Source organism: Siniperca chuatsi, linkage group LG14 (assembly GCF_020085105.1).
Source record: "Siniperca chuatsi isolate FFG_IHB_CAS linkage group LG14, ASM2008510v1, whole genome shotgun sequence".
Lineage (NCBI taxonomy): Eukaryota > Metazoa > Chordata > Actinopteri > Centrarchiformes > Sinipercidae > Siniperca > Siniperca chuatsi.
Window position 1 is genome coordinate 11696322 of NC_058055.1, and position 12265 is coordinate 11708586.

Here is a 12265-nt window from a genome sequence, read left to right on the forward strand (position 1 = left end):
CTCACAGGAACAAAGTATCAGGTTCACATGGCACAGTAATTTGGGTCTTTTTTCCCTTGGAGCTGTTGATTCGGGTGTAAATATGTCCACAGCTGGGGAGTTTTCACGCGGCTGCAGCTGCACAATTTGTTTTATTTGCAGACGTTTCCTTTCCAGAGATTCTTTAACCAGCTGTTGCAGTTGGAACTCTGTGGGGGTAAAGAAGGTGTGTACAGGGAGACTTCACACCAGGCTGCTCAGGTGTGGCAGCGGCTCGGCTGTCTATCGGGAGAAGCCATGCGAAATTTCATTGTACCTGAGTATAATGACAATAAAGATTGGTCTGATTCTGATTCTAAACTTGCCTCTCATTAGCACACTTGGGGCCAAAAAACATGAAGAAACTACCTACAGCTACCTTATGATCTAAGACTAAAAGGTAAAAAACTATACGTTTTGTCTAGTTTCACAATAAATCGTGAATGCAATTTGAATTTGTGAGCACATTTATCCATGACAAGCAAATAATGTGGCAGTGTTGTGACTGTCCCGGATAATTACATGAAATGTACATATCACCTCGCAGGAAGTTGTAAAATTCACTTGCAAAAAGTGTTTGCAATAAAGTGTTTCATGTTGCTCAATATTCTTCAACCAATGAGTCATATTTTCACACTTCAACTAGCTACAAGCGAGCAACCTGGGGATATCTCTTTAAATAGCCTGGGGTGGCTTCCTCTGAGGAATGTGTGCTCTGGATAATGAAAGTGTTTTGCATTTTGTCTCATTGCTGTTTGGTCCAAAAAGGGGGGCACCCCTGATGCTTTCAGAGGTCAGTTTGTGACCCACTGGTGTCAGAGTGACAGAAGCTGCAGGATGCCACATCGTAGTACTGAAAACTACTTTTTGCAACAATAATTCACACTCCTAACACTCCCAAAACTACAATTGTTTATTCCGGATTATCCTTCATGTAGAAATACTTTGTACACATTTACATTTTTCATTTGAAAGAAACTAGTGTGAGTTTCCAAACAAACTATAAACACTCGAGAGCTGTAGCATATATCGAAGCTGCCTAATTTACACTTCGACTATCAGAAGGTTTAGCATTACTAGATATGTTTCAGCTAGAACACACGGAGGGAGAAGTTCAGCTTTTTCAATAGTTAAAAAGTGGGAAATGATGCCATAAATACATTAACAACAAGCTTGTCCTCGTGAAAAATAATAAAAAAAGGAAATGTGGAGATAAGTCAATCCCTTCAAATGTTCTGTCACTGCACATCATCATCATCAGGGCTGTGCTGAGAATCTACTGCCCTGTTTCTCTTAACAATAGAGATCCAGGTCAACGTGCAGTGGAAACGCCCAGCATCGGTGGCTTGTGCCTGTCCAGAAAGCTCTCTTTGCTGTAACGCCTCACCCCCGATACCGGCAGGGCTGAGAGATCCACTGGCTGCATGGGAGGAGGGGTGGTGGGGGTCCTATTCATACAGCCCTGGCCTAAATTAGGCCTTCACAACCTGTCTAAAAATAACAGAGAGCAAAACAGCAAGAGAAAGACAGAGATAGGGTCTGTGCTCACATACACATTGGCTGTGTGCAGAGTGAAGAAAAAGTAGCACACCTTCTGTATGGGAATTTGTCTGTGTGTGTGTACATGTTTATGTGTGTATTTTCAGTGGCGGGGGTGGAGAAAGGACTCAGTACATTGCATCCTCGTATATGTCCGTCCGCAGGCAGAAGAGGATCCCTCCGCCCAGCATGAAGATGGTGGCTCCCCAGCCGAGCCCATAGCCCCAATTGAACTCGTGATAGGTCTGAAGAACCGTTCCGTCGATGAACTTGATCGGGTAGAGGACCAGAGCACAGGCCTGCAGAACCACTAGAACCAAAAGAGAGACCAATATAAGGTTTTACTGAAAACATTTCTTATAAATTTAAAATCCTAAAGGCAGCATTCTGCACTTATATCACAATCTTTATTGCTGAAAAAATTAGTCATTTTAATTCAAGTTAAGTAGTCAATTGACAAAAAAATGTGTGTGCAACTTCTAATAATTTTAATTGATTTTAATAATCAATTCATTGTTTAAGTCATTTTTCAAGCAAATATGTCAAACATCCCCTAGTTCCAGCTTCTCAGTTGTAAAGATGTGCTGCCTTTCTTTGTCTTATGTGACTGTGAATTAAATATATTTGGGGTTTGGACTGGTGGTCGGACAAATCTAGCTATGTGACGACGTCATCTTGGGGTTTGGGAACATGTGATGGCCATTTTTCAGTACTTTCTGACATTTTATAGACCAAACAATTAAAAAAGAAAATAATCTGCAGATGAATCAATAATGAAAATAATGATTAGTTGCAGCCCTACCATCGATACACCACTACAATACTTCTACCACTACACCACTACCATTTCTAGTACTACAATTGTTCCACTACTGCTACCAACACTACTACACAACACAAATGGTATTACTCATGCTTAAATACTAAAACGACAGTATTTGTGTTACTGATACCACTTTTACTACTACCACCACCCTTACAACTACTACTACTACTACTATGGCTGGTGCCACCGTATTATAATACCGTTATAATATACCTGATGCTTTATTGCACTTGTGCCCTCTCCGCACTTCTCATAATTTTAATGTATCTTCATACGGGTATTTTACATTACACTTGTTAAAAGTTTTCTTTTCTTCTTTCTGCCTTTTTTATTACTTTTGTCCAACTCTGAATTTAATCGTTCTTTTCAAGATTAATCCTGCTTTTTATCTATTCTATGAATTTCTTCTGTCTCTACCTAAAAATGCACCGTTGACGTAAAAAACGTGGTGTGGCCTTGCTTATGTAAAAACACAGATCTGACAGCTAACGCACTGCTGTAAAGGCAGACATGTGACTGTGTCTAGTTTTGAAAAGAGGCTGAAGGATTTTTAGTGTCGGCAAAGAGAACCGAGAGTCATAGAAGGTAACCAGAGAATGGTTATATAAAGTGATTATCTTCCTCAAGTCAGCTGCTTCAGATCATCATCAAAATGATCCTCTCTAAAGATTTTCCATGACAGGAATAACAATGAAAATTTTGAATGTTTTAGGAGCTTGTAGATGAAAACAGGAATATGTCAAAATAGGCTTATGTAATTTCCATCCTCTTCCATTGAGCCCTGTACTATTTCCATTTAGTGTGACTCCTCAGTACCAAACGTTTCTTACTTTACTGCACCTCTAAATAAACACTAATCAGAGGTATTTAATTACATAAGAGATCTATTACTCTTGATTCATGTGATGCTAATAAAACAAATATTGTGTACTAAAACAATAGTAAAACATATTTAGCCATGATGCATTTTGTTGACAAGCATATAACAATAATTTAATTTTCACAGCACTTTTCAAGCGAGGACCAAAAAGTGCTTTCCAGTGTAAGGTAAAATGAAATGCAATAAAGACATTTAAGATATGTTTTAGCATAACACGAATTTCTATTTCATGCCCAGTCTGACATCTCCATAAAAAGGCAAAAACACTTTTTAAGGAAAATCTTTGTATGACACACCTCCCTGTGGGTTTCTTGCTCTTTCTTTCTTGGAAAGTGAGAACTCTTTTGAATTGGCCTACCTTTTTATCCTGACAGTGACTGACTTAAATATCCCAAAGTGAAGCCCGTACAGTACCTTTGATTTGTGAAATGTGGAACAATTTTCAAACAATTGTCATTATTCTTTTGACCTTCACATCACTGAAGGAAAATTACTTTATGGTCTCCATCAGTGTGAATCATTTCCCCTTTAAATCATTCAGGACCATGAACTACCGATGGTAAATGTGTTGGCGTCATTGTGAGTCTACGTGTGTGTGTGCGATCAAAGGCATACTGTGGTCTACTCTCATACCAGCTACTTCAGTTCCTTTACGTGCATGCTAGGTGACTCTTGGGGAAGGGACTTTGTGTAGCTACAACTCCGCCTTTCCTTCCTACAGGATGGAGCAGTGGGCGTGCAGAAGGAACGACGGCAGCCCAAGAATGTGGCGGTGTTGATGGAGCCCAGACTGAGCTTGCAGCCCGCTGAGGTCATATTTCCGGACAGAAAATAAATACCACACAGTCACGGTCCTGCCAAGGGGCATTTAACAGTCCAACCCCACTGCTGCTGCTCTGCTGAGGACTCTGTGCCTGTAAGGAGACCTTATTCTCGCAAGGCTCTTAAAGCAATTACACACAGGAAAGGATAACACTGCACTCCCACACTTTTCAGTAAATGGTTAACAGTCAAAGGCATAGCCATTAAGTCCACTGCACACATTGGTCCTTTGTGACTGATGTTTTCAGAGACAGAACAAGACAAAAATCCCTTACATTTCCCCTTCAAAGTAAGATTAAACATTTTTCCACACTGTTTGACTACTATACTGTATATGTATAATTATATGCAGATTATACAGTACTATATACTCTTTATACTGACATATTTGATATCAACAGAAACCTTGGGCTCATATGTGGATTTTAAAATAGACATAACAATGTTTTTCCACACACCATTTGTTTGAAATGATGGACACACCACAGGGAATCTCAAATGTTAAAAAAATGGGGGAATACATATATTTCTTGCTGAGAATTAGATGAGAACAGTGATACCACTCTCATGTTTGTCAGCCAGCTGCCAGTTAGCTTAGCTCAGCATGAAGACTGGAAATGGGGGAAACAGCTAGCCTGGCTCTTTCCAAAGGTAAGAAAATCCGCCTGCCAGCACCTCTAAAGCTCACCAATAAACACGTTATATCTCGTCTTTTTAATCCATACTGTAGGGGGTTTTACAGGGAGATATGTGCCAGACTATTTCTTGGCCAGGTTCTTTAAATCTTAAAATATCAATCTTCTCATCAACAGAAACTCTCACCAAGAAAGCAAATAAGTGTATGGATTTCCCAAAATGTCAAACTATTCATTGAAGTTTAGTCTACAGGCACAATGTAAAACTGTTATTTGTGATGCATAACAGGATGTTTCTTATATAATCCAATTTTATTTTGGAAACTGGCAAAACTGGAACTGGGCATGAGTTAAGTAGTGGTAAGTTTTTAGTGTTTCATCACTGTTGTTAAAGTAAAATAAGCAGGCTATGAGTTAGTTATTACAGTGCCTGTAGTGTATAGTATATGGAACAATGTGTCTTGACTGTTAAACCTTTGGTTTTAAATATGTTTTATAGATAGATCCTCCCTCACCAGTGTCAAAATTTGGCTTCACCCAAAGGACCTTCTCACCAAGCATGCAGGAGAAGTTCAGTATGATGCAGTGCTGGGTGGCTTTTTTTTATCCTCAGTGACTTCACTTTGTTGGTAAGTCTGCAAATTCTGCGGCTGCTTTTTCTTGGCCCAGGAGCCGGCAGCTCCCCAGACTCCACACCACAGAAAAAATGAGCTCAACCAACAAGCCTCATTCAGCTGCTTCTTTCCTTCTGCACTCTTTTATTTAATGTGAGCACTGGAACAAAAAGCCCCCTGTCTATATGGAAATTGTTGTGGCTGTGGTGAACGTATATGTGCCATCTTTCCAAATGTGCATGAGCATGGTGAGTTGGAACATTGGATAAACATTCATACAGAGCAGAAAAGTGCAAATGCTTTAACTAAGAACTTAAAAGTAATAGAAAGGAAGAAAAAGACGTACCTGCAGTGAATAGGAACACAGCCACGGTGCGGTAGTGCCGTCTCTGTGTCCCCCGGCAGAGCGAAATCAGGGCCACCAAAAAGGCCACCAGAGTTGCCACGGCACCGGCCACCAGTAGCACCAGGGTGGCAATCTGCCAGTCTGCAGGACGAGACACATGCAGGTTAGAGCGGAGCATCCCAACAAAAGCTCGATTCACAGGACGGCACTGTTGAATTGAACCGCTGTGTTGACAAACACAAAGCGAGAGCTAATCCCAGAGTGAAGTGAGTGAAGCAGAATGGACTCAGGCTTGCACGAGAGACAGGCTCCATCAGGAATGCAAGTAACAAGAACCTGATTAGTGACTCGTAGTCACAGCCATCAGATTAAATACGCAAAATGCACCTAAATTACATGTTATTACAAGTCATTATATTAGATGCATGTTTAGAGTGTTAAAGTTTATATTTCAGACTTGAAGAAATGTACATATACTCATCTCATCAACAGCTGATAGCTTGTAGGTGAAGATATTGAAACCACAGCTCTATCCTTTAAAAAAATACTGTCAGTATTTTCAGATTTCGTGTACAGTATTTCGAAGGCAGAGTGGACCAAAAATAAATCTCCATATATTGCTGTGCTTCAGTGCAAGTTGGCCTCTCCTGCATTTATTCTCTCCGCTGATAACTGATATTTTCTGATTTTATCTTTCTCTATGTTTATATGTATTTTTCTTGAATTTCAACAGTAGTTTGTAGTACAGTGTCCAATGCTTGTCTATGTCCATCTAAGTTTATTATATTTCTATTGATTTTTACATGAAAATTAAGTTAGTTATCAGTGATATTTCTTTTTGTCTATTTTGGTGAAATTCTTGGTGCTAATTAATCATTAATGTGGTGTTTTTGCCACGCGTAAGTCAGCGTGTTCAACACTGTGACATCTCCTTGGAGTTTCTGGTTGTAGCTGCCAGCCTGTTCCATGTCGGTTCAGCCATGGTGGCTTTTTAGCTGCACATTTATTCAATTTATTCCAAACAAAATCCAGTTGCTCCTGGTGGAAAAGTAAAACTCACTTCCTCTGCGTCAGAGGATTCTTCCCTGGAAAGACCTACACAACACTAGGTTGTTAAAACAGCACATTTTAAAACTTTTCTGAACTGATCTTAACTCTCTATTCAGTAAAGCATTGATAGTCTGAAACCAGAAATGTATTCAGAAAAAATGTAAAATTTTTCCATTCCTGCCTGCATTGTGTATTCCCTCTTTGATGCTCTACTTTTCAGTGTCAGAAGAAAGCCTAACCTCAAAAAACTCGACTCAAAGGGAGAATTTGCATTTGATGAAGCTAACAAGCTCAGCGAGCAATCTTTGCTGGGTGTGTCTCTCTCTCTCTCTCTGAGCTCCTGATTCATTTGTCTTCAGGATGGTAAAAAGTAACTTTCCCCCAATCACACATATGAACTCGATTTGATTCAGCCTTCAGGATTTTTTTTCTTCTAACATCTTTGGTCCATTACGTGGTTAGAATTTTGGTTTGGACAAAAAAAAAAAAAAACACCTTCTCTTCAAAGAATATTCACACATCACATCACAAGTATATTTTTCCATCGCTCACTGAGGTAAATTGCCATTCATTCTGTATCGGCCAGATTACGTCACTCCAAAGATAGACTGAAATTCAAGAATCTTGGGATAGGTATGCGAATATGTGCGTAATAAATCTGCTTTGCCTTTTGGTGAACTGCCCCTTTAACCTCAACACACCCCTCCACTGTTGCTTTAATGAGCTCTGCAGACACTCAAAGCAACAAACCCGCCTCCTATTCACCTCAACACATTCCACAATATCAGAGAGCGGTCAGTCACACCAAGGCTGTGTTCCCCTCACATAGCTGTGCATGTTTGTGCCTGTGATGGTGGTCAAAGTGCACTAAAGGTCACTCAGGCTTGTTAAAATCTATGAACAGCTGAAATCTTAAATTTACATACTTTTGGCAACCGGTAATGACAAAATGTTCTTTAAATTTATATTGAACGTTATATGGTTTGCTTTTAGCCCTTTAGTCTTTTTTTATTACTTTTTTCACAGCCAACTACTGTATGTTTAATAGAGACGAAGCTCCAGCTAATAACAAGCCAACCCTTTGTACCAGCCACCAGCCAAATGCTGGTAAATCTGGTGCATTTAATGCGGATTTCCTCCCCTGGTGGGGAAAGGAAGGGGGTTGGAAGCATAAACACTCCTGTCATGTGGCTTCTCTGCTTGACAAAAGGCAACCTGGTGGGTCCAGGCCTGGTGAGGTGGATGATGGGGAAGATGCTGAATGTGTCTCTTCAAACCCACTCAAAGCATTCTGGTGGCTGGAGTGGGTTAACGCTTTGCGTACCAAGAGGATTATATTTATGTTTCTACAGCATTTGATCATATGTCCTTGTTATTTCTTATCCTAAACATGGAAGCTAACATTGAATTGACCTACAAATAATGTTAAAGCATCAATGTCAACATTTAAATGTAACAGTGATTCACCAGCCCTTTGTTGGCTGAGTCACCATTCAAAAAACACAGATGTATTTGTCACTAAATCCACAATGGTTTAAATTCCAACTCAGTTGTCTCACGCTTGCTCATTACTTAGTGAAACCTTGCTGGCTGAGCTGAGCATCACAATGTGTTTGTCACAGTGACAACACGTCACTGCTCTGGTATGAACAGAGGAAATGTATCAGCAGCACGCTGAATACCTCAGCTGCTGGACAGAGACCAACAAGCCACCTAAAACAAACTCCGCCAGGGAGATGATGACCAGAGCTGCCAAACAAATATTCCTCTTTGTTTTTGTTTTTTTCAAACATAGGTTATGCAGCCTTTCTGCGCCCTAAAAACAGACCCTGAAAAAAGCCACTGATAACATGCTAGTGTAAAACCATCTCCACAACTTACAGAGTTACTGCGCATGGCATAACTACCAGTGCATTAGGCATTGTAGCCTATATTATACCGTGGCAGAATCAGACATTTGCCTAAAAAGTACTTGACTACAGTACAACAATCTTGAGATCACAGCTTTCTAAACCATGTTGCACTTTTATTTTCAGCATCATCCTACACTGTGCAATAACAGGTCGAAATGTACAGTAGTTTTGTTTTACTTTTTTTTTTTAGTAAGTCTGGTTATTCTCTCTCCAACAAACTAACAGCATCCTAACTCCAGGGACAGAAAGTTATAAACATCACAGCACTGCGAAATAAACCAAACACAAACACCGATTCCTACCAGATGTGAGGGTGGAGAAGCAGCTCCACTGAGCCTCCCCTGTCGGATGCCGTGCGTCGGACTGGGAGCAGGACTCCCACAGAGACAGGGAGAAGTGCTCCGCGGTGACCCAGGCTGGGCTCAGCAGAGCCACCACGTCCAAACACAGCGCCAGAAAGACGCACAGCAGAGCGATGAGCTTGAAGGGCCGGATCACGTACACCTCGTTCACAGACATCTTCTCATAACAGGATACACCGCTGCAGGTCAATCACGGTCAAATAAGATCGTTGGAGGTCCGTGCGCGTCTTCTCCCACCATAGCCTTCACTGCTTTGTGTCTGTGTGTGTGTCCAGCTGGAAAAGTTTAACGGGAGACATCCGGTTAGATCGGGTTTTCAAAATAATTGTTTTTTTTTTTGTTGGGGCTACGTGATAATCAATTCTGAGATTAGGTGAGAAATATTTTTTTCTTGTTGTGCTTATCCACTTCCATAATACTATTTTCAAGTACTAGTGTTTTTTAAAACGTTTAAAATGTTGTATGCATTATTTTAGAAGCCCAATTAATTTAATATTATTCTATTGTTACTACTGCTGTTATTATGTTATTAATCTACTATTCTTCACTGATTATATTTATAGTAAGCCTGTATAGTATATTTATCTGACTGCCAAAAATGAAAAACACACAGAACTTAAAGTGATAGGCATCAAAATCAGGTAATTCTACTTTTTTGTTGCAGTCAGTATCAGTTTCAAACTATTATACAATATTTTAGCTTCATATGATATTGCAAAAATAAGAGTAACAAAAGAATGGGCAAAAGCAAATAAGCCACTAAAAATGATACAAATCAAGAATTCTTTAAACTCGATCTCAAATTTAAGTTAAATTTGTTGGCCATGATTTCAGTGTTACAATGAGATGATATTGGCTGAATGTCCCACCCATAGAGGACTAGAAAAACATCTGGGGGAAAAATACTCCAATACATACAATTTCAATTCATATAATTGTTATTTGTACTTAATTGTACTTGGCTCAGTGCAGAGTAGCAGCCCTGCTCACCCAGTCCTCAATTCCTGTGCTTTTATTTTGAAAGCCACGTTAGGAAACCAGACTTGTTTACGCTCTTTGGAGGCGGCAGCATCTTTTCAGAGGGTCAACACAGCACAGTCAGTCAGAAGAAAGGGTTTCCAAGTGGCATAAATTCAACAAAGTTGTCCACACACATACAGGTTTGCAAGAAGGACGGATCGTTTAAATGCAGAGAGGAAAGACGTTAGTAAATATCAACACAACCGCAACAGCAGCAAGGACAAAAACCTATAATCAGTTATAGAATTGATTATATGAGTGAATGTTAACTTTTCCCCCTTGTATCAGACTCAAAAGAACCCAAAACATTTCTGCTGTATTTGCAGTTATTGACATTATATGTGTACTTGTATGCAGCCAAAATATTCTACATATATATCAAAACATATAAGAAAACGAAAACAGACTAATTATGCAAAGATTCATTTCCACTATCTCAGTCTCAGACAATAATGTAGTCTGGGATTTAAGGGCAAGTTAACGGTGCTATTAACAACTCACTGGAGGTACTGATGTATAGACATCAGCTGCGTCTTTATAGAACATGTGGACAGACAGTAAGTCATACCACATTGTGTCCAGCAGATGGCAGACATGTGACATTTTGGATGCTAAAGCCCACAAAACAACTACATTTCTGCTATTACTCCTTCTTACCACTAATACACTATGGCTTTGTGTAATTATTAGTAGTAGATGACATTTTATGAGCAGCAGCAGTAACAGCAGCAGCATTTATATGGATATATTGGCCACAAAAGACATGAAAAATCCAGTACTTGCTGAAAATTGTTGTGACATAATAAGAATAGAACTGTCTATTAGCTTGTTGGTCTTTTCTCTTAATCCTGTTTTGGCTTCTTCACACAGCCAGTGTGTAGGCCAAACTCACTGCTATTTTTACCTCTTTTGGGAAATAACCCTTTGATCCATACTCAAACATATGTTGAGTATATCTCTTACGAACAGCCACAGAATTTAAACACCCGATAAATAGCCAAAATGAAATGGCAAGTATAAAGTTAGACTAGATTTGACTACAATGCACTTTAATCTTCATTCAGTCCACATGTCCACATGAGAATTACTCACACTTCTATGTGTTGAGAAAATTGTACAACTTTCGGAGCATATGGAAACATTTCACAAACAACTAGATAAACTCAGTAACAAGTGATATATTTCTGGCTGGCCACAATGACTGGCTTTGATTATTGATGGTATTAATAACGCGAGCAAAGTTCAACAAATGTGGATAATCGGATGGAAGTGAGACAACCCAAATCTTCTTCCTGCAATCACTTACGTTCAGTCTTTATGTCTTCGATGATGCTCATAAGGTGGTTCTGTGGCTTTTTGCAACACAATCCATGTGAACCACCTACATGTTACTTTCATCACATTATTACTCTTGCAGTACCAAAGGGATGGTCACTGATGCCACACCTTCAACTGCCACACCAACAAGAGAAAAACAGGAGACGATAACCTGTAATATCTTTAGTATCAGGCAGTCAGCCTAACATGATGAGTTTATCATCTGTTTTGACCTAAATGCAGTCAGTTACTAATCCCCTCCTGCATTACACAACAATGACACATCTTTTGGACAGTGAATACATATTCTCCAATGAGTGGTAAAACTTCCATCTTACCAAACATTTGTCAAGAATAAAGGAGCGTTATTAGCACAAGTAGAGACTAAACATCGCCTCTTCCAAGATGTGCTTGTCTGACCTTCTTCACACATATTTGGTTGAGTGATTTATTGACCAACTGTCATGCATCTGTCTCATAATAATAACATGATGATACCTTCCTCCTTAGAAAATGTATATTATATGCAAGGGGGATAATCTGCAGAATCCATGTTTCTTTGATTTTGGTGGCAAATTTCATTTTTACCAATGAGTTTTAATACCTCTCTGCTCTGAGTGTGGCCTGTCCTGTGAGATTTTTAATACATTTTCTGTTAATGATGTTTATGTTTCTGTAGATACAGATGTCTTTTTTCCTTCCTTCTCAGTTTTTCTAACTTAGGAAATATACAAATAAAAAATACACAGAAATATAGTAGTATAATAGTAAAACCCCCAATTTATGTGCAAAGGAGGACTTTTCCTAGCCTTTGTGTTGTAGTATAGAAATCAGAAGTGAAGGTAGTATCACAGAAAAACATACAGGATGACTACTTTAAGATATTTGGTGCAAGTAAGTATTCTGACCACAGCATTTGCTCT

General features: G+C 39.3%; 1 protein-coding gene across 1 annotated transcript; it reads right to left on the minus strand.

Moving 5' to 3' along the window:
* Nucleotides 1-917: 917 nt before the first annotated feature.
* LOC122888325 (transmembrane protein 47-like) lies at nt 918-9280 on the minus strand. Its single transcript, XM_044222650.1, has 4 exons — nt 8946-9280; nt 5681-5821; nt 1693-1867; nt 918-1509 (listed from the first exon to the last, which is right to left on the minus strand). Exons 1-4 carry the CDS (start codon nt 9160-9162, stop codon nt 1491-1493), a joined length of 552 nt encoding a protein of 183 aa, XP_044078585.1. The 5' UTR covers nt 9163-9280; the 3' UTR covers nt 918-1490.
* Nucleotides 9281-12265: the final 2985 nt, after the last annotated feature.